At 37.2% G+C, this 24,156-nt stretch overlaps 1 protein-coding gene across 1 annotated transcript; it reads right to left on the reverse strand.

Moving 5' to 3' along the window:
- Positions 1-6,597: 6,597 nt before the first annotated feature.
- Positions 6,598-8,089, reverse strand: LOC143857030 (uncharacterized). The gene is made up of 2 exons (XM_077367303.1): positions 6,872-8,089; positions 6,598-6,639 (listed from the first exon to the last, which is right to left on the reverse strand). Exons 1-2 carry the CDS (start codon positions 8,087-8,089, stop codon positions 6,598-6,600), a joined length of 1,260 nt encoding a protein of 419 aa, XP_077223418.1.
- Between the last annotated feature and the right edge of the window lie 16,067 nt (positions 8,090-24,156).

The raw sequence follows: 24,156 nt of genomic DNA on the forward strand, positions 1-24,156 counted from the left end.
TATATATAAGCGTATATTCTATTCAATCTAAGAATCAAATTTAACTAAGATCTTTTTGATTTAAAATCCTAATTTAGGCAAAGTGTACCAAATTTTAATGGTCTCTATTAACTACTTATCTAATTTAATTAGAAAACTAAATTCTAAGGGCTTAAGTAAATTAGAAAATTGCAAAAGTAATTTGGAATAGTATAAAAACCTTAATTCAATATAAAAGATTACTTAGGGTTAGAATCCACCATTGGTTTGGATTAAATTGATTATTTAAAACAACTTTTGAATTGGGTTGAAAATCCAACTAAACAGTCAATAAATAATAAGATCTAAAAGATGTTATTATTTATGAGTATTTAATTGAATTAACCCTCTAATTTATATTAATTATATATAATTTAATCTTTGTTAATCAACAATCATCCATACGAAAGGGGAAAGCCAATGGCATAGATGATTGGGATTAGTACAAAAATAAAATCCTACATAATTTGTTATATAAGCCACTTGTTTTAATTACTTCTCTTTCTCCTTCCCCATAGCTTCATCTAAACCCTAAGTATAGTGGGTTTAGCTACTCATGAAGAAGAGGAAAGAAACACAGAAAATAGAGAGAATAGAGAAGAGAATTGTCATTAAAAACTTGAAAAGTAAAATACAACACAAAGTACTTTCTCTTTTAATTGAAATTAAACAAAAATACATTGAACTAGATTTGAAAGAAATAACAAAAATTAAAGAACACTTAGTCTTTTTCTCCTCTTCGCAACAGTTGAAACCTTGATCGCCTTCCTTCAAGCCTTGGGTCACCTTAGATCGAATTGTGGACGGTCGGATCGAGCCTTTGAATTGAAAGAGAAAGCACACACCAAACACTTCCACAAATAATTTTAACAAGAGCAAGAAAGTAATGGCCAAAGAGAAAGCAAGGGTTGTTCGGTTTTGAATGAGAAAGAGAATTGGGCGAAATTAAGAGTGGAACAAAAGTGGTTGAGAATTGAAAAGCAAGAGAGAGGAAAAAGATTGCCAAAAAAAATGTTCGAGAGAGTTTTCATTCATATGTAATGGTATTTATAATTCTTTTTCTCTCCTCCCTCTAGGAAAAGAAACAACAAGAAATTTAATTTCGTGGATAAAAGAAAACCAACACCTCACTCCTTTCTTAATCGTCCTCATATAACAACTTTCTTATTTTAAAAACAACTCCTTTAGCCAAAAAAAATAAGGAAGAAAATAAGAAAGAAAATGGCAGCTCATGTGGATGTTGCTATTTTAACCACCCAAAAAAAAAATCATCCAACACGTCAATTTCAGCAACATGCTATCTCGATTGAATTATTCCAAGCCGTTGTTCCCACGAGTGCAAAGTGAGGATAGCTAAATTGAGAATCCCTCCTTCCACTCTATAGCTTTCCAAAGAAAAAAATATAATTTCATTTCCTAAAATAAAGAGGCCAATCGTGAAACATGGCATTTTGGGCAAGTGGTCGGAGATAAAATTGCCACCCGTCTACTTTTGAATAAAGTAGGGAACTTTCTAAAGGCAAGAACAAGAATTGCCGACACTTTGCTTAGAGAGAGAGAGAGAGAGAGAGACCCCATGAGGTGCTTGTAACTATAATGAGGTTTTGAACGAAATTGTGTTGAAACAATAGTGGGCCCACTTAAATGCTCGAGTTCCCTTGAATAGGAAGCTCCAAAATTAATACGGTGGGCCCCTCCCAAGTTGGCTGAACACTTGTATTATATCTTTAGAAATCCGAATGCATTTCTAAAATAAGACGCAAGCGGGTCCCACTTGTATTATATTATACAATTACCAAAAAGGGGTAGATGCATTGCTGGACGAATTTGAAGAGTTGCCTAATTTGTTTTGTGAGATGCTAGTCACATGCACATGTGTTAACATGCATACGTACATGCCTCATCACATGCTTTGCCGACCTAACAAATTCCCAAATGTGACACATCCATTGCTTGCTATTAATGTTCAAACCATTATTAGTAACGACACTCCTCCCCTTAGTTCCTTCCACAACCAATTAGAGGCAACATCCCCTAAGATAGAATCTTAAATGAAGAGGGTAATGTCAGTTGCCATATTCACTCACAAGTTCACACCTAACTACACTCTCCTCTGGAACTCTCGTATTTAGTATTTTGCCCAAGAATAGAAACCCATTATGAGGCATTAACGTTGAGAAATGGTGGGCCTTACTTGTTGGGCTGAAGTATACATGGGTCCCTTCATGAAATTTGATTTATTAGATTGGTCCCATGTGGTGATTGCCGAATGGTAAGAGAGACTGGGACCATACCATGCATTTGAATTGTATGGTTAGGATCAGTCTATAGTGTGGGTCGTAGAATCCATCCATTTAGTGGGCCATGACGGTAATCAAGTGCGCCCTCTAAATCATGTCCATAGCTTATCCGAACCATTCAAATTGCTTGCGAGAAAATCCAAGCCCTTAAGTGTGTAAAAATAAATGAGGGTGCCAATAACAAAACTAACCCATACGATGCACAAGTGAATTTGGCCAAAGATATTGCACCAATAAATTTCGGCTAGGATTTTCCAAGCTTTGATTACTTTCCTTGAAAGTCCTTCTTCTTAGCTCCATTTTCCGTGAAAATTCGAAAGTAGTCCTGAAACACCAAAAACAAATAAAATACCTTAGTAGCACCGCTTTGAACATGAAATATGCATGCTTTTTACACCTACAATTCACACATAAATGTGCTCATCAGATTCCCCCATACTTAAGCTTTGCCTGTCCTCGAGCAAACAAAAAAAGAAAATAAAGTAAAACAAAAACTAAATAAACCTAACTCACTTTCGTAGGAATCACGATTGCACTTAGCAGGTGCAACAAGCCTTTAAACCCCTAGGTTACCCTAGTGGACGAGTTTTGTCTCGTGAGTGTTTGCAGTGAATATACACACAAAATTCTAAAAATAAACTTTTCTTTCCAAATCTCACTATAGAATAAAGCTAAAAATTTCTAATCCTTTTTATTTGTTTGATAAATTACTCAAAATAGAAGAACAAGAATACCTATATACTTAAACTTTGCATCCTATCCCAAGTCGGAAAAATTAGAAAAATATTTTAATCAAGGAATCCTCTTTTGAATTTGTCCTACTTTGCTCCCTTAAACTTGTCTCTGATGTAATCGTACCATAAAAGAAATTTGATTCGAAAACTTCGTAGAAAACTTACAAATTTATATGGTCCACCATACTTTCAACTTTTCCCATAGTTTCTAAGAATATAACTCATTTTTTTTTTTGTAATCCTCTACTGCTTTTGGCGTGAATGACATGCAGGGCATGCACCAGACACCCAGGCTACTAAGCAGTGTCCGACTAATCTTTGATTTGCATATGTCATAGACATTGATGCATATGAGTCCAAACTTTACCTTTGATTACGTGCAATGCTTTGATTTATTAAGCTTTCTAATTGACCCATGTATGTAGTTTTCAGTCAGTTGCTCTCAAGCCAGTTGGCTTTAAGGAACTAGGCATAAAAACCCTTCAGACTTAATAGCTCAAGTCAAAAAGGCTACAAATCAAAACTATAATCAAGAAGCAAACTTTCTAAAAATCATTCTTTCTTTCTTTTGTTTCAACCTTTCTTTCCTTTTTATCCATACCATATAAAAAGCAAGTTTCTATTTCTATTTCTTATTCAAATCCTTTTAAAAGAAAGATTCCAAAAGAAAACAAAACTAAGAAAGGAAAGTATTCTTTCTAATTTTTTAAATTCCAAAATTAAAATATCCACAAACTTTCTTTCTTAAAATAGGAAAACAACTTTCTTTTTAAGAATACCAAGTTCTTTCTAATTTGAAAAATTACCAAAAACAAAAGGAAAAGAAAATTTCTAACTTTAACTATAGAAAAGATTAGAAAAGAAAGTTTCCAAAAGCTACTCCCCCATACTTGATTTATGCATTGTCCTCAAGGCATTAAAAATAGAAACAAAAATATGAGGACTAAAAATAGAAAGGAGGGTACGTACCGTATTTTCTTAAGTAGAATTGGAATAGGAAGGTTCATGGAGATCCATGACTTCTTCCATATTCGGCTGTGACAACTCAATGAACGGCTTTAAACGTTGACCATTAACTTTAAAAATCTCACCATTGCTTGGATTTAGAACCTCAACCGCACCATGGGAGAAAACTTTGTTAACCACATATGGTCCATCCCAACGGGATCTTAACTTACCTGGAAAGATATGCAATCTTGAATTGTAGAGAAGCACTTTTTCGCCCTCTTGAAATGATTTTCTCAAAATATGTTTGTCATGAAAAGCTTTTGTCTTCTCTTTATAGATCTTTGCATTCTCGTACGCTTCATTGCGCAACTCCTCCAATTCAGAAAGTGGTAATCGCCTTTGAACACCTGCAGAAGACAAATCAAAGTTTAGTTTCTTAATAGCCCAAAAAGCTTTATGTTCCAATTCAACCGGGAGGTGACAAGCTTTGCCATACACAAGGTGGTAAGGAGACTGACCAAGATCAGTCTTGAATGCCGTCCTATGAGCCCACAAGGCATCCACTAATCTAATGGACCAATCTTTGCGGTTTGGATGCACTGTCTTCTCTAAAATTTGCTTAATTTGCCTATTTGAAACCTCCACTTGGCCGCTCGTTTGAGGATGATAAGGGGTAGCCAACTTATGAGTAATACCATATTTCTTCATAAGGGCTTCAAAAGGTCTATTACAAAAGTGTTTACCCCTATCACTAATGATCGCACGAGGAGTACCGAAGCGCGGTAGGATGTTTTCTTTTAAAAACTTGACCACTACCTTGTGGTCATTGGTTTTGCAAGCAATTGCTTCAATCCACTTTGAAACATAATCTACTGCAAGTAAAATATACAAATTCCCGAATGAATTTGGAAACGGGCCCATAAAATCGATACCCCACACATCGAAGATTTCTACCACTAAGATCGGGTTGAGGGACATCATATTTCGCTTAGTAACTCTTCCTAAGGATTGACATGACCTACAAGCTTTACAAAAATCAAAAGAATCCCGAAAAAGACTAGGCCAATAGAAACCACATTGTAAAACTTTGTGTGCGGTTTTCTTTGCACTAAAATGGCCACCACAGGCTTGATCATGGCAAAAAGATAGAATCGATTGGTACTCATGATCGGACACACATCGTCTGACAATTTGATCCGAACAAGTTTTGAACAAATAGGGATCATCCCAAAAGAAATACTTTACCTGTGAGTGAAACCGGTATTTGTCTTGGTTGGACCAATGATCCGGTGTAGCACCTGTAACCAAGTAATTCACAATATCTGCATACCATGGCTCACTAAAAATAGCAAACAATTGCTCATCAGGGAAGTTTTCATTAATTGGACCTTCGTCATTCTTTGCATTAGGAAGTCTAGACAAGTGATCGGCAACCAAGTTTTCCGTACCCTTTTTATCTCTAATCTCCAAATCAAACTCTTGAAGAAGTAAAACCCACCGAATGAGGCGAGCTTTAGCATCCTTCTTTCCAACGAGATACTTGATTGCCGAATGGTCGGTATAAATTATCACATGCGATCCAATCAAGTAGGACCTAAATTTTTCTAATGCAAACACAACTGCTAGAAATTCTTTTTCCGTAGTGGTGTAGTTGAGTTGTGCATCATTGAGAGTCCTACTTGCATAATAGATTACATGCGGTAATTTATTGAATCTTTGGCCCAAAACGGCTCCTATGGCAAAGTCAGAAGCATCACACATAATTTCAAACGGTTCGGCCCAATTTGGTGCTTGAATGATGGGAGCCGTAGTTAACTCATTTTTTAAACACTCAAAAGAATCGAAGCATTCTTTGGAAAACTCAAATTTTTGATCTTTTGCTAACAAGTTGGTTAGAGGCCTAGCATTTTTAGAAAAATCTTTTATAAAACGCCGGTAAAAGCCCGCATGGCCTAAAAATGATCGAATATCCTTCACACTTTTGGGCGGTGGAAGATGGACAATGAGATCCACCTTGGCTCTATCAACCTTAATTCCCTCTTTAGAAATCACATGTCCTAGAACGATGCCCTCTTTTACCATAAAATGACACTTTTCCCAATTGAGGATAAGGTTCTTTTCTCTACTCCTTTCTAAGACCAATTTTAAGTGATGTAAACATTCGGCATAGGTGGAGCCATGAATAGAAAAATCATCCATAAAAACCTCTAAGAAGGTCTCCACCATGTCAGAAAAGATACTCATCATGCATCTTTGGAAAGTTGCTGGAGCATTGCATAACCCAAAAGGCATGCGTCTATAAGCAAACGTTCCAAAGGGGCATGTGAATGTCGTTTTCTCTTGATCTTCAGGAGCTATGGGAATTTGGTTATAACCGGAATATCCATCAAGAAAGCAATAATACTCACGACCCGCTAACCTTTCTAACATTTGATCAATAAAAGGCAAAGGAAAGTGATCCTTCCAAGTAGCGGCATTAAGCTTTCGGTAGTCAATACAAACCCGCCACCCCGTTTGAATACGAGTAGGAATGAGTTCATTGGTGGCGGATTGTATAACTGTGACTCCCGACTTCTTAGGCACTACTTGAACGGGACTCACCCATTGGCTATCCGATATGGGATATATGATCCTGTTATCTAACCATTTTAAAATTTCTTTTTGGATGGCTTCCTTCATCACAGGATTAGCCCTTCTTTGAGGTTCCCTTGAAGGTTTGGAACCCTCAATGATGTTGATGTGGTGTTGCACAATCGAAGGGCTAATTCCTTTGATGTCGGCCATTGTCCACCCTATGGCTTCCTTGTTATCTTTTAGCAATTTAATGAGTTCCTCCTCTTGAGTGGAGGTTAGATCCGCAGCAATTATTACAGGCAAAGTACAATTATCACCAAGAAAAGCATAACGTAAAGAAGAAGGGAGTGGCTTCAAGTCTAGCTGTGGGGCCTCTTCAATGGAAGGCTTTGGAAGCGATTTGGCTAATGGTCCCACGGGCTCTACATCTTGAATAGCAAAAGCTTTGGAAAAGAAATCATATCCTTCATCATCTCCTAGTGCATCCAAGCATTCTTGAAAACCTGCATCAAAATTGATGTCAAAATTAGTCATAACATCTTCAGGAAAGGCATGCAACATATTAATATCTTCATGAAAATTGGGTTGCTTACCTAAGCGAAACACATTGAAATCTACTGAAGTATTACCAAAGGAGAGTTTCATTAGGCCATTTCTACAGTTAATGAGAGCATTGCTAGTAGCAAGGAAAGGCCTCCCAAGAATGATAGGGATTTGATCCTTGATATTAGCAACAGGTTCCGTATCTAACACGATAAAATCGACGGGAAAAAGAAAATCTCCTACTTTAATTAAAACATCCTCAACCATCCCTTTAGGTGTCTTTATGGATCTATCCGCCAATTGGAGAGTGACGGTGGTTGGTTTGAGGTCTCCTAGTCCTAATTGCATATATACAGAGAATGGCAAGAGGTTCACACTAGCACCCAAATCTAAAAGAGCATGCTCAATTTTAGTGTTACCAATAGTGCAAGAAATAGTGGGACATCCCGGATCCTTATACTTAGCCACCATCTGTTGAGATAAAATGGAACTTATATTTGCGGCCAAGAAAGCCTTCTTGAGCACATTAGTTGTGCGCTTTTGTGTGCACAAATCTTTCAACACTTTCGCATAAGTAGGGACTTGGGAAATCGCATCTAATAAAGGAATGTTAATTTGCACTTGCTTAAACACATTTAATATTTTATCCATGGCATCCACCTTTTTATTATTAGCAAGTCTCCTTGGAAAAGGAGCTTTAGGCACATACTCCTTTGCAGCTGGAGAAACTGCCTGCTCTTCACTTACCTGTTTGGGTTCCGCAATCGACCCTGTTGGAGGAGAGTCTTTTCTTACCTCTTTGGATGTATCTTGTGGATCTATAGAAGGTTTAGATCTGACCTCCTCCTTGTGGTAATCTTTACCACTCCTTAAAGCATATACGGCATTACATTCATTGGAGGGCTCTTGCGGCGGCAGAATTGGTTGAATGACATTCAACTGATTCGGCGGTACCTGTTGATTCACATTCATATTCACATTCCTTGGATTAGGAATGGGTTGACTTGGCATCTTCCCCTTTTCCCTTTCATGCAAAGCCATGGCAAGTTGGGAGATTTGCTTCTCCATATTGTGTTGGCTTGTCATGAAAGTGCTAGTGAGAAGTTCTATGCTCTTTTCTAAGGAAGCTATGCGCGCCGACTCCCCTTGTTTTTGAAAACCCGGTGGTTGCTGATTTGAAATATTATTTAAAATTGGGTTGTGAAAAGGTGGAGGTGTGGTTAGGGGTGGTCGAACATTCATAGAAGGGAAGGTGGGCCTAGGTTGGCCAAATTGGCCTTGACCTTGGAAATTTGATGGCCCTCCTTGATAATTCCCTTGATTCCAAGAAAAGTTGGGATGATTCCTCCATCCCGGATTATAAGTGCTACTATATGGATTATTTAAAAACATGGCACTTGCATTTTCATTAGAATTACCAAATTTAGCAAGAGTTGGGCACTCTTCCATGACATGGTCCGTGGCTTGACACCAATTGCACATAGGAACACTATGTGCAATTTGATGGACCTGTGAAGGTCCTTTGACAACTATGGCTTCTAGCCTTTTGATTAGGCTATCAAGATGGGCCTCTTTTGCCACTGCACCCTCTATTAGAAATCCATTACTTGAAGTGGCTCTCTCACCATCTTGAGTGGATTCCCACTCTCTTGTTTTTTCTGCCAAATCAAGTAAGAAGTTCCATGCCGCGGCCTCATCCGTGAAAGATGTAAAACCGTTAGGACACATGGATTCAAGAAGTTGCTTTGTTTGGTAATCTATGCCCTCATAAACAATTTGGCATAAGTGCCACAAATCAATTCCATGGTGAGGACACTCTTGGAGTAGGTCTTTCAACCTCTCCATAAACTTAGAAAATGACTCTAATGGCTTTTGTTTGAATTGTAAAATATCGTTCCTATGCTTATTAGTTTTATGTAATGGAAAAAACTTTTTTAGGAAAGCGACGGCGAACTCCTCCGAAGTGGTGATGGAGTTCGTTGGTAAGCCATAGAGCCACTTTTTGGCTCCATCCTTGAGTGAAAACGTAATAAACCGCAACTTTACCGCATCATCGGTAAGTTGTTGCAACTTAATCAAAGCACATACATCTTCAAACTCACGCAAAAATAAATAAGCATCCTCCGAAGGGAGGCCATGAAAACGAGGAAGCAAAGAAATAAATTGCGATTTTAGCTCAAAATTATTGCCCTGCGCAATCGGCAATCTAATGCAAGAAGGTTGCGCGGTTCGGGCCGGATAGAAGCGATCGCGCAAACTCTTGTTCTTCCGCCATGACTACTTGATTTGGATTTGGTGCGATGTCTTCCACCGTCTCTAACCGGTTTGATCTTTCTAGTCGATTGGCCGAGTTCCGCACCCAACCTTCACTCATAAACACAAGAAAACCAAGTATGAGAGATGGATAGGCAAGAAACCAAAAATATAACTAAACTAAAAATAACTACTAATCTAACACTTCGAATAATTAAGATTCTAATGCAACTCTCTTCCCCGGCAGCGGCGCCAAAAACTTGTTAGAAATATTAAATAACCGCAAGTGCACGGATCGTGTAAATACGGGTCGAACTCAAGGAAGAGAAATCTAGTTATCAATCCTATTCTTTTACCGATTAGAATACTAGCTATGATATAATGTTGCCTGGAATGGACTCAGGATTTCCGTGGACTTAGACCTCGGAGCCAACACTATATATAAGCGTATATTCTATTCAATCTAAGAATCAAATTTAACTAAGATCTTTTTGATTTAAAATCCTAATTTAGGCAAAGTGTACCAAATTTTAATGGTCTCTATTAACTACTTATCTAATTTAATTAGAAAACTAAATTCTAAGGGCTTAAGTAAATTGGAAAATTGCAAAAGTAATTTGGAATAGTATAAAAACCTTAATTCAATATAAAAGATTACTTAGGGTTAGAATCCACCATGGGTTTGGATTAAATTGATTAATTAAAATAACTTTTGAATTGGGTTGAAAATCCAACTAAACAGTCAATAAATAATAAGATATAAAAGATGTTATTATTTATGAGTATTTAATTGAATTAACCCTCTAATTTATATTAATTATATATAATTTAATCTTTGTTAATCAACAATCATCCATACGAAAGGGGAAAGCCAATGGCATAGATGATTGGGATTAGTACAAAAATAAAATCCTACATAATTTGTTATATAAGCCACTTATTTTAATTACTTCTCTTTCTCCTTCCCCATAGCTTCATCTAAACCCTAAGTATAGTGGGTTTAGCTACTCATGAAGAAGGGGAAAGAAACACAGAAAATAGAGAGAATAGAGAAGAGAATTGTCATTAAAAACTTGAAAAGTAAAATACAACACAAAGTACTTTCTCTTTTAATTGAAATTAAACAAAAATACATTGAACTAGATTTGAAAGAAATAACAAAAATTAAAGAACACTTAGTCTTTTTCTCCTCTTCGCAACAGTTGAAACCTTGATCGCCTTCCTTCAAGCCTTGGGTCACCTTAGATCGAATTGTGGACGGTCGGATCGAGCCTTTGAATTGAAAGAGAAAGCACACACCAAACACTTCCACAAATAATTTTAACAAGAGCAAGAAAGTAATGGCCAAAGAGAAAGCAAGGGTTGTTCGGTTTTGAATGAGAAAGAGAATTGGGCGAAATTAAGAGTGGAACAAAAGTGGTTGAGAATTGAAAAGCAAGAGAGAGGAAAAAGATTGCCAAAAAAAATGTTCGAGAGAGTTTTCATTCATATGTAATGGTATTTATAATTCTTTTTCTCTCCTCCCTCTAGGAAAAGAAACAACAAGAAATTTAATTTCGTGGATAAAAGAAAACCAACACCTCACTCCTTTCTTAATCGTCCTCATATAACAACTTTCTTATTTTAAAAACAACTCCTTTAGCCAAAAAAAATAAGGAAGAAAATAAGAAAGAAAATGGCAGCTCATGTGGATGTTGCTATTTTAACCACCCAAAAAAAAAATCATCCAACACGTCAATTTCAGCAACATGCTATCTCGATTGAATTATTCCAAGCCGTTGTTCCCACGAGTGCAAAGTGAGGATAGCTAAATTGAGAATCCCTCCTTCCACTCTATAGCTTTCCAAAGAAAAAAATATAATTTCATTTCCTAAAATAAAGAGGCCAATCGTGAAACATGGCATTTTGGGCAAGTGGTCGGAGATAAAATTGCCACCCGTCTACTTTTGAATAAAGTAGGGAACTTTCTAAAGGCAAGAACAAGAATTGCCGACACTTTGCTTAGAGAGAGAGAGAGAGAGAGAGAGAGAGAGACCCCATGAGGTGCTTGTAACTATAATAAGGTTTTGAACGAAATTGTGTTGAAACAATAGTGGGCCCACTTAAATGCTCGAGTTCCCTTGAATAGGAAGCTCCAAAATTAATACGGTGGGCCCCTCCCAAGTTGGCTGAACACTTGTATTATATCTTTAGAAATCCGAATGCATTTCTAAAATAAGACGCAAGCGGGTCCCACTTGTATTATATTATACAATTACCAAAAAGGGGTAGATGCATTGCTGGACGAATTTGAAGAGTTGCCTAATTTGTTTTGTGAGATGCTATTCACATGCACATGTGTTAACATGCATACGTACATGCCTCATCACATGCTTTGCCGACCCTAACAAATTCCCAAATGTGACACATCCATTGCTTGCTATTAATGTTCAAACCATTATTAGTAACGACACTCCTCCCCTTAGTTCCTTCCACAACCAATTAGAGGCAACATCCCCTAAGATAGAATCTTAAATGAAGAGGGTAATGTCAGTTGCCATATTCACTCACAAGTTCACACCTAACTACACTCTCCTCTGGAACTCTCGTATTTAGTATTTTGCCCAAGAATAGAAACCCATTATGAGGCATTAACGTTGAGAAATGGTGGGCCTTACTTGTTGGGCTGAAGTATACATGGGTCCCTTCATGAAATTTGATTTATTAGATTGGTCCCATGTGGTGATTGCCGAATGGTAAGAGAGACTGGGACCATACCATGCATTTGAATTGTATGGTTAGGATCAGTCTATAGTGTGGGTCGTAGAATCCATCCATTTAGTGGGCCATGACGGTAATCAAGTGCGCCCTCTAAATCATGTCCATAGCTTATCCGAACCATTCAAATTGCTTGCGAGAAAATCCAAGCCCTTAAGTGTGTAAAAATAAATGAGGGTGCCAATAACAAAACTAACCCATACGATGCACAAGTGAATTTGGCCAAAGATATTGCACCAATAAATTTCGGCTAGGATTTTCCAAGCTTTGATTACTTTCCTTGAAAGTCCTTCTTCTTAGCTCCATTTTCCGTGAAAATCCGAAAGTAGTCCTGAAACACCAAAAACAAATAAAATACCTTAGTAGCACCGCTTTAAACATGAAATATGCATGCTTTTTACACCTACAATTCACAAATAAATGTGCTCATCATTAGCCCTGATGTAGATAGGCGCTATGTGTTCGCCCTTGGTTTTATTTTATTGTTTATTCTTTATTTTATTTACTGTATTCTTAATTCATTTCACGATTAACTGCTAGTTTTAGATTTCTTATCCTGTACAGACCTTATACCTTTAGCTATAGCATGCATGTGTTTGCACACCAGAACTTAGACGTCAATTAGGTACGACACTCATAACCTAGTTATTCTTAGGTGACACTTCTTTCACTTCTTTTATGTGTGCTTAGTATTCATCTCCGAGACATACATGATTAGATAGACGTCTTCTCGGAGATATATGTTCCCATTTCAAGTGACTTTCGCCCAAAACTCTTCAAAATCAATAAATAAATGGCATAAGAGACCAGGTGCTTGCACTTGGGCGGACAAGGTGCTCTTCGGACCTTCCAAATTCGTAACCAGGCACGAACCTATTGCATCTCTGGTTATCCATTGCAGCAGAGCATAGTATGGGATCCAGGGCTGACTTCCTTGGATGACGACTCTTCTTTGTTTAAGGTACGTCTCGAATCTGGGCTGGTCCCCGAATCGAGAGGTATCTCACCTTACATCGCCACTCATGCTGTGAGATGCACCTTTTTTAGAGTTCTTTGGTAGAGCTCTTCTTTACGTGGATGATCTAGAGAGACTTTTTGGGGCTCGTCCCCCGCCTCTCTCTGATCGAGGTCCACACTTTCTATTTTTAACTTTCCCCTTCGGGGGCTATCCAATTTAAGGTCATTTTAGTCGCCTTTGGGTGCGTAATGATCAAACAGGGGCATTTTGGTCCAAAAATTTATTTTTTCTAAAGGGGATGGTTTGACCATATGTCGAGGGTGCACCATAAATGTCATATGGGTTGGGTTCATCAATAAAATTTTTGAATTTAAATGATTTTATTGAATTTTCATTGAAAAAAACCCAAAATACATGTCATAAGGCTCATTGGGCTAAAGCCCACAAGGTGGGGGTCCATGTGGACCCACCCATGTGGGTCGGTCACATAAGTGGGCACCACACAAGGGGAGGCCGCATTCAAAAATGTCCAACATGGGATAAGGTGGTTGGTGACATCATATTTGTTTTGAAAAAAATAATAAAGGAAGAGTTATAATTAGAAAGGGCTAGTATGGTCAGGTTAGTAAAATTACCATAACTTTTTACTTTCTCATCCAACAAATTTGTACTTATACTTGTTTCGAACGTCTCAAAAAGATCTACAACTTTTTTTATTACAACATTTCCTGAATCAGCCTCTAAATAGGTCGAATTGAGCTCAAACGTTAGGCAACCCTATTTGGACGAAAATTATTCATAAAAGCTAGTTTCCTATGTGAGAAGGCTTCTAGATTGATCTTGAAGGATCTCTGTTGTGTAATTTAGCATTGCTTAGGTTGCAAGAAATAAGGTTCAAAAATAAGTTCAATATGAAAATCAAAGAATAAGAAAGTCAAAGCACAAATTAAAAACAAGCCAAAAAGAGAGACCTCACATTGGAAACTTCCAAATTCACTCAAACCTAGCCTTGTGCTTATAAAAGCAAACCCATCCAAGGCTTTTCTCTGCTTGAAATTCGTCCAACCTGCTGTCCCACTAGAAAATTCGTCCCACCCTTCTCTCTCCCAAGGAAATTTGTTTCCCCTTTGTAAGTGCTTTGCTTCTTCTTCCTCAAGTGTTCTACACAAAGTGCTTCCATATATTCAACATATTCAACATATTGGAGGCTATATTATTATTCTTTGGGGTTTTCTTTTACGATAAAAAGGGTAAGTCAAAGCGTATATCTAAGGACCACTTACCCTAGAGACAAGTAGAGCTAGCAAGGTTGGTCTTTTAAACCCTCTTTCATGTAATCTAAATTAGAAGCATGATATGAGAAAATTTAGGATTTTCTTTGAAAAGTTGTGAAGATGAAAGTGTTTGCATGTGAAATTTTGAGGAGATAAGGTCAGGTTTAAGTTATTTCACAATCTGAAATTTTTCTTGGAAAATCTAGTTTTTAATATTAAAATCTGATTTTTGAAAATAAGAGGGTTTAAACCGACTTTACAAAGCACTTATAATAATCCCTTGAAATTTCTTGAATTATTCAATTCCTGAATCTTTTATGTATTAAAAAGCATAGAAATCTGGAATTTTTAGAAAATTTGACTTCGTTTTGACCACGATTTAACCTTTTAAACTTTATCCTTAAGGGGGAAAAATTCTAAATATCGAATTTAAAAATGTGTCAAAACAGATCCAAAATAGATGAAAATTTAAATATAATAGAATTTTAAGGTTTTGAAATAATAAAAATTTGTTGAAGAATTTTAGATTTAAATTAAGAGGTTTAAAAAATCGTTTAATTCAATGGGCATTTTGGGTAAAAGCCAATTTTAGAAAAGTATATAGAGTTTCCAGAAGTAACATTTGGGTGCGAAGTAACTAAGATCTGACCTGATCTCAATTGAAGTTTTCAGAATTTTTAGTTAATGGTAGATATCTCTTATGATTTTTTATGCTAAATCAAGCATGCCATATTAAATCTGGAAAAAATAGCAAATCAAAGTAAACAATTCTGGAAATATTTTATTGAGATTCACTATAGGAATGACATGTTCTCACAAAGTTTTAATTAATTCAGACCATGCTTGTTATGTGTTTCTTTGTAATGTTATTAGCCAGATCTGAATATTTAAAAATAGAACACGGATAGTAAATCAACTTCACAATTCATGCAAAGTTTACAGTAATCTTCTATGGTTGAGAGAAAGCAACTGTAAAATTTGAACTTATTTAGATTAGATTTACTATATATTGTATTGTAAATCTATAATCTGGACAGATATATTCGAAATCGAAAATTGATAGTCAATTATCTTGAAAATTCATGAAAATTATCAAGTAACCTTTTCTGATCAAGATAAAGCTAGTGTAAAAAATTTAAATTATTTAGATTACATTTGCTATAAGTTGGTGTGTAAATCTATAATCTGGACATATATCTTCAAAATTGGAAAATTAATAGTAAATCACCTTGACAATTCATGAAAATTGTACAGTGACCTTCTCTGGTCAAGAGAAAGCTACTGTAAAATCTGAACTTATTTAAATTATATTTGCTATAGGTGACCTTGAAAATCTATAATCTGGTCTGTAATCTTTAAAATCCTTAAGAAAATTGAAATTAATTCAAATTGTTATAAAAATTTTCAGAGAATTCTAATTCTCCACCATCTATTCAATATTTAAACTATCGAAACAGAAACTTTAGGAATCATTGATTTCCTTCGCAAATTTGTTATACCATGATAGTTTAACCGCCAAGATCGCATTCATAATCGTATTCCAATTGCAATTGATCCTTGATAATTTGGGTATTTAAATTATAGTATGTTGTTGGATCCGAAGTTGTAGTCAACAGAAATCCTGAGAACCATACCAGGCAACAATATACTATAACTTATATGCTAAATTGTGCAAGGTGAGAGCGCACGATTCCCTTTCATGAATGTGATCTAAGTATGAAATTCGTCATGCCCTAGAAGCTTTGGTATTCTTTAGATGTTAGGAATCGAAAATCTTTAAAAAATTAAAAATGATTTAACTTAAATATTTGAGTCGATTTAACCCTTGTGTTTGGAACCTTTGGATTGCGGTCTCCCATCATAGGAACCCTTAGTGCCCTATAGGAACATTTACATCACGTTGTGTTCTAGGTTTTAGGGTGTCCTAGAGTTATGAGTCCAGCCTCATCACGGCTGTTTGCTATGGATAGCAACCGTGCCGTATATCTAGTTACACTAGTCAACCCATCTCCCTATAGGACAAGCCTAGTTAACCTAGGGTGTAGGTTCACCTGCATTAGTTTAAGGAACATCTTACATTTAGATATGACCATATAGCATCTTAGATGAAGTCATAGAATAACAAAAGCTACTCAACTTGAATTAAATGAATTCCCTTAAACTGTTGAAACAGTTAGTCTAATTTAGATTGGTGTCTTAGTAGTCTAAGCATATAGCTTAGTTTAGGCACCGAACTACGTCGACTCTGATCCCAGTGAGGCTTGGGTAAGTAGGCAGCTTGGATGCTTGATGGCACACCAATCACGGGTCGGCCCTACACAAAATCAGTGGGGTTTTTAGGATAGTTTTTATATTCTTTTCTTATTTAAAAAATTAAAATTAATTAAATCACATAGGATTTTCATCAAATTAGAATTTTTTGAGTACATTCACTTGATTGAATTCAAACAAAATAAAAAAAATCAAGATACACATTACATATTACATCGAAATTCGATTTTATGATGCATGTCACATAGTTCGCACATTAATATAGAGTTAAATGAGCCATTTAAAAGAAATTCAAGAGAGTTAACTTTTGGAATTGAAGACCAGATTATCGGGCAAGAATGGTGCATGTGGTGGTAACTCCCCATAACTTCCATTCTCGTAATCAAGTAACGAATCTAGATTTCTGGTCACTTATGAGTCCTAGATCTCTTATCTAGGTGGCGACTCTGTCATTCTCTTTTGTGTGGAATTCAGATTGCTTTAGTGATCCCAAGTTCACGAAAATGATGAATTAAATCAAATAATAAACGGCACACGCCAACCGCATGGGTACGAGAGACCAAGAGGGGGAGGTGGGTCGCTCTCCCCACGTGGGATCGGGTCCAACAGTCTGTTGGTGAGTCTCTCATTCTTGGTTTATCTAACCGTGATTCTATTGGAGTTACTAGAGGGTAGTACTGGAATGTTGGACGAACCTTCGAGGTCAATAGTGATACCCGACAAGGAATTCTTCACCTATTTTATAGTATGACATCTACGATTTTGGTCAGAGCACTAGACCTAGAAAAATACATGGCCAGGTAGATTTGATAAAGTGATTATCAAAAGGATTTCACAAAATAAGTTTTGAAATGGTTATTAGCAAATCCATTTGCAGGCCAACACTGCTTGACTGAAAGGTATACCGTGACTGAGCCCAGGCCGTAGTTGATGTCCACCCCCCGTAGGACTCAACTCAGTAAATGTGAAATTGGAGAAAGAACTTGTACATTTGATGTGCTTAGGTGTATTATGATTTGACGGTTATCTTCAAGGTTACGTCTCGATAGAGGCCATTGACTCAATGCGATTGTAGCATAGGCCGCGGAGCAGTAATCGTAGTGGGGCGCACTTGTGGGTTCTACAGGATATACCGTTGAATCCCTGCTATGACCCCACTAACTACTCGGTTGACCTATTATTATTATCTATTAGAGAGAGGTCCCGCATTTATTTGGTTGCTTTTCGTGGCATTGAATGCATTGAAAGAATATACACAATGTACATAGTGTATTTGCACTATGGGTGTATCAAAATGGCTAAGTATCAACCATACGGGTATTTTGTGAATATCATAAAATATATTGGTGCTTAAATCCTATTGGATAGGATTGGATTGCATAATTAAATTGGGAATTAAATGTGAAATGCAATGGGGAATTGAATTGGATAAGTGGACCCACATGGGACGAATTTGGGTGAGACCCATTGCCACACGCCCCATGTGGTGTGCCATTATCAATTTGGAAGTCAAATTATATTTAGATTATAATTGCTTGATTTGTTTTCTCAAATTAAAGCAACACACGTGAAATTGAAAAGAAAGAGAGAGAGGCAGCAAAACCAAAAATTGGAAACTTGGAACCACATGGGGAAACCAAGGATTGCTTGGGCAGCAAGCCAAGTTCCCTTGGACGTCCCATGTGGGTCTCCATAATGGGGAGTGGCTTGCTTACCCAATTGGACCTTGATTTGCCCATTTGGAGGTTCCAATTGTGGCTAGCTTCCTTGTTTTTTGAGATTTCTCTACAAACTTTGGATTGTGCATATGGAAATTGAGAACTCTATAAATATAAGAAATATGGATGGAGTTTTCAAGAGCTCTTCCATAATTCCATGTGCTGGAAATTGGTAGAGACACCCCAAATTCTTTCTCTTCTTCTCCTTCAATTCTATCAACTAGTTTTGTCTTTTCTAGATCAATAACAAACATCCAACCAAGCTCCATTGATCTAAATACATATTTTCACAATATAATCTGATTTAGATCAGATTATAAAGTGAATAAAGAGTTGTACACAAGATCCTTCACGCAACAAAAGGAATCCATCGATTCAACTTGCGGTTTCGCGTCGATTAGATCGCCGGTGAATGTTTGAGGAGTAGATCAAGCGGAGGAGTTCTTTTCTACATAAAGGTATTTATATTTATGTTTATTTAATCATAATAAAATCAATTAATCCCTAGGAATCCTGGGTTAGAGCAAAATTTTTGTTCTACACGGTTTATTCTTCTACAACGTGTAGCGATTTTGCTCGGGATTTTACAACCAATCTAACAAGTGGTTTCAGAGCTAACTAGGGAATAGATTAGGATAATAACGCAAAGATAGATCATGTGGTGATCTGCTGTGAGTTCGGACGTTTATCCTGGCTATTCGAGGTTCCTAATCTTTGTGTGTTTTTAATAAACTTAGAACTGTTTGTCGGAAAATGGAAAAACTAAACCGCATGGTGTTTCTAGATTGATCGCTTTACATGGTTGGAAAGTAGACTCGAATACGAATCCAATGCATCAAGAATCATCAAAATTCGACGAGCGGTTTAGGAGATACGATTTTTCAAAGTTTGAAAAAAGTTGTTGGAATTCAGGAAATTAATTCCAAAAATTAATTTAGAATTTTGTTTCTCCACCCAAAACGGTTTGAAAAGTCTATAACCCAGGCATAGACTTTTCTAATAATGTCTTGAGGTGTTTGTAGCATGATCAGATCCTTGAGAAAGAATTCAAGTAACTATATCCCACTCAAAGTTACTCAAAAGGTAATGCTATCCGGATTGTGTTCCCAGTATGGACCAATTTTATTTTTCACAAATTAAACGATCTTGTTTTCATGAAAAATTTTGTACGTTGATTTATTAGACCATATAAAAAGGTTTTATGATGTTTCTAATTAAAAATCATGATGGTTGTGTGTTGATCAAAATTGAATTAACCCAGTTTTGTGCAAATTGATCGCTATTAGTGAAAGATGGGCAAAAAATAGATTGTACCTCAGTCCATGCATGACATGCATGATCTTTTTATGGATGTTATGATCTGATGTCATGATTTATTTCATGATTTATAATATTAAAGTCCGCAATGTAATTTAATTATTTTAATTTTTAATTACTCCCTCTGGGCAGTTGGGCGGACGACAGTTTCCCATGGAGATTGATTATGATGTATAGATTACCTAGGCTAGTGTAGGACACTAGGGTAGTTTATATTTATTTGTCCAAGACCAATTGAAGATGAGATCATTCTCTTGGTTCCCAATCGATGGATCATGGGAATTGTGGCATGGTGATGCTCCAAATTGACTGGCAGATGGAGATGTTGTGCTTCAAATAATGAGGCAAATCAGATTACACTCCTTTGGGAATTCACTTTGAGGCCAGCGAAGTTCCCCTTGTGCCGTTGCACAAAGTTTTCCATAATTCACCCTCAATTTGGCAAGATGGTGTTGTAGGGATTTCCTTATTCACATAAGGTTAGTGGGAGAATCCTTCTGATCCAAGATGCCTAATTGGGTTTCATGGATGGTGTGTTTTTATTTTCATGGATTGATAGTTTATTTTTCATGTGATGGATGGCATAGTTTGGTTTGCGATGTATGTTTTTCTTTTACGCAATGGATGCCTAAATCAAACATACACAATGATGATTGTAACTCCCACATTAAATAACCCTCTTAAAAATATTAAGTTGATAAATGGGGTTAAGTCGAAAGGACAAGACCTTATGGCCTTCCATAGCCATCTAGTCGAAAGGACAAGACCTCATGGCCTTCCATAGCCATCTAACCGTTGGCTAGTCAAGGAAATAGGACGGTCATATGTCAAAGCAGAAGCCGATCTTGTTTCTTGACTAGAGTAAACTGTTAGATTCCTACTAGGATAAGGAGAATGTGCATGCTATATTGGTCATATGCCAAAGCAGAAGTCATTATAGATTGCATAGTTTTTCCTAGGCGGTGGGTATAACTTAACCATGCAAAGGGTATTGACGCCCAAAGGATATACATACTTTAATGCTTGGAGGCTGAACATAAATTAGATCTCAAAGGATTAGATGAATCCACTTATTCAAAGTTGTTCAATAAGTTTCCGATGACCATTGGAGAAATTATACATTTATCTTGATTCACGAGGTTGAGGAGCCCGTGAATGAGACATGCAATGGGTGGTTCCATCGTAGATCAAAATTTCGGATCTGATGGATATGTCATGAAATTAAATAAAATGGTAGTTTTGCTAATTATGCCTCTTTCCTTTGCACGTAGATACCATGGCTTCATTCAACCCATTAGCTAAGATCTTCGATGAAATAAATTAACTGGTCCAAATTACCTCGACTGGAAAAGGAACCCAATACTAGTGCTCACGGCCGCTAAAGTTTATTGGGTTCCTACCACTGAGGAGCTTGAACTACCTGGTCCCGATTCGGCTCAGGCAGACCACAATAGAAAATCTAAGTGGCTTGAGGACAATGAGATGGCAAAATATTATATCCTTGGCTCTATGCCCAATGTGCTGCTGCAGCAACATATTGGGATGGCAACGGCCTCGGATATAATGATGAATATTAAAGAAATGTTTGGAGAGCAATATCGCACAGCTAGGCTGTTGGCGATTAGAGGCCTAATATCCACCAAGATGGTAGAGGGAACCCCAGTTAGGGACCACATGGTAAAGATGATGAGCTATCAAAATGAGCTCGACATCTTGGGGGCCATCATGGATGCTGAGATGCAGATCGACATTGTCTTGTCTTCCCTATGTGGGTCATTCAAAGAGTTTGTTATGACTTACCACATGAACAAAATGACAGTGTCCCTGACAAAGCTAATGAATCAACTTCAGACAACTGAGGATCTGCAAAAGAGTAATAAGAAAAGTGTCTTCCTAACAGAGGATAATGTACCCTCAACACCTAAGCCGAAAGGTAAAGGAAAAGGAAGAGCAAAAGGCCAGGGCTTTAAGAAGAACAAGCAAGGGGTAAAGAACAAGAAGAACTTTAAAAAGAAGAAGTCAACCACGAGCAATGACGGATGCTTCCATTGTGGAAAACTTGGACATTGGAAGAGAAACTGCAGGAGCTATCTAGCTACCAAGCAGGGCAACAAGCCTTCCTCAGGTATGTTGTAAGTGATTGTTGCTGAAACCAATATGATTGGTCCTGTATTTTCCTAGTGTGTTGACACAGGTGCGACCTCACACATCTGCAATATTTTACAGGGGTTAAGGAAAATTAAAAGGTTGACTAAGGGCGACCTCACCCTACAGGTTGGAAATGAAGCAACAACTGTTGTCCAAGCTGTATGAGATTATGTTTTGACGTTCTCAGGCGGTTATCTAATATTAAAGGATTGTCTCTATGTACCTTCAATAAGAAATAATTTAATTTCAGTTTCAAAATTGTTTGATGATGGATATTCTACTAGTTTTAATAAAAGTTCTCTTTTTATTAAAAAAGAAAATTCCTTAATTATGGAAGGTACAATGAGTAATGGCCTATACTTAATTAACGTCTTAGAGAATGTGAGCAATGTTGAGAATATTCCGAGTGTTGATGTTCCAAACCTCAAAAGGGCAAGGGACACGGTAATTCCAACACATCTTTGGCATCTTCGATTAGGTCATATTGGCCTAGAGCGGATCACAAGATTAGTGAAAGATGGTCCATTGGATTCAATCCAAGTGGAACCCTTTCCAACTTGTGAGACATGTCTCCAAGGCAAAACGACTAAAATTCCCTTCAAGAGCAAGAGTGGAGGAATCGAAAGTGTATTGGAATTGATACATACAGATGTATGTGGTCATCTTTCTCATCCTGCGAGATGAGGGTTTGTCTACTTCGTGACTTTTACTGATGACCATTCAAGGTACGGCTACCTGTACCTAATGCGACGTAAGTCTGAGACATTTGAAAACTTCAAAGAGTTCAAAAATGAAATAGAAAATTAGCTTAACAAGAAGATTCAGACACTTCACTCCGATAGGGAAGGAGAGTACCTCTCGGATGAGTTTAAGGACTACTTAAAAGAAAATAGAATAGTTTCTCAATGGACTCTTCCTGCAACACCAGAGTTAAACGATGTGTCATAAAGGAGAAATTGAACACTTTTAGACATGGTTCGATCTATGATGAGCTTTGCATTGGCACCTTTGTTTCTATGGGGATTCGCCCTAGAAACAGTGCTCTACATCGTTAATCGAGTACCAACTAAATCAGTACCAAGGACTCCATATGAGATATGGACAAGCAGAAAACCCGCATTGAATCATATGAGGATATGGGGTTGTCTTGCCCGTGTTAAAAAGATAGGTGTTGAAAAGTTGGAGGCCCGAACCAATTGGTGCCTCTTTATTGGATATCCTAGGGAAACAAAGGGTTATATATTTTATAACGCTGGTGAGCAAAACTATTTTGTGAACCGAAATGCCGCATTCTTAGAAGAAGTGGTCATTCAAGATGCGAGTAGAAATGATTGAATTGCCTTAGAAGAGCAACCCGAAAATCCAAAAGAGAGATATGAGGAAGTTGAGAAAGTACCCACTAAACCTATTCCAACACTCCGACGTAGTAGTAGGGAGGTCAGACAATCCAATAGACTTGTCTACTTGGGTGAAGTAAATACAGAAGATACAGATCCGTTAACTACAAAGAGGCGATGTTAGACATCGATATGGGAAAATGGATGGACGCTATGAAATCCAAAATGGACTCCACGTATTCCAATAAGGTTTGGTCTCTTGTTGATCCACCTGAGGGTATTAAACCCATTGGATGCAAATGTATCTTCAAGAGGAAGAAAGGACCTGATGGAACGGTGGGACCTATAAGGCTAGGCTAGTGGCGAAGGGATTTAGTCGAAAGGCTGGTATTGACTATGAGGAAACCTTCTCATCAGTAGCTATGCTAAAGTCCATTAGGATTTTACTAGCTATCTTTGCAGATTATGATTACGAAATCTAACAGATGGACGTCAAAACTGCCTTCTTGAATGGAAACATTCAGGAAAATATTTATATGGTCCAGCCGGAGGGTTTCGAGGCTGCTGAAGAGGGTAATCAAAAGGTGTACAAGTTGCAGAGATCCTTTTATTGATTTAAGCAAGCTTCCCCTAATTGGAACATTCGTTTTGATCAAGCAGTCAAAGAGTTTGGCTTCTGCCAGAACGTAGACGAGGCTTGTGTTTACAAGAAGGTCAGTGGGAGCGCGGTTACGTTCTTAGTTCTTTATGTAGATGACATCCTACTTATTGGGAATGATGTAGGAATGCTATCAAGTACAAAGTTGTGGCTTTCAAGTATATTTGTTATGAAAGATCTGGGAGAAGCTTTATAGATTCTACGACTTAAATTGTTTAGCGACCGTAAGAATAGGAAGCTTGGGCAATCACAAGAAACTTACATAGATAAGATATTGGCAAGGTACAACATGGCAGATTCCAAGAAGGATTTGTCCCTTTCAAGCATGGAATCAGATTATCCAAGAAG

This window comes from Tasmannia lanceolata, unplaced genomic scaffold, assembly GCF_043159265.1.
Source record: "Tasmannia lanceolata isolate RefF3 unplaced genomic scaffold, GAP_Taslan_0.1 ptg000024l, whole genome shotgun sequence".
NCBI lineage: Eukaryota > Viridiplantae > Streptophyta > Magnoliopsida > Canellales > Winteraceae > Tasmannia > Tasmannia lanceolata.

Bases quoted from the DNA above. Each gene is read 5' to 3' on its own strand.
- LOC143857030 (XM_077367303.1), bottom strand. From the start codon at position 8,089: ATGAATGTGAATCAACAGGTACCGCCGAATCAGTTGAATGTCATTCAA. The intron at 6,640-6,871 runs GTAATAATTGCT...TAAAATGGTTAG, and splicing joins GTGATAATTGTACTTTGCCT to ATAACAGGATCATATATCCC.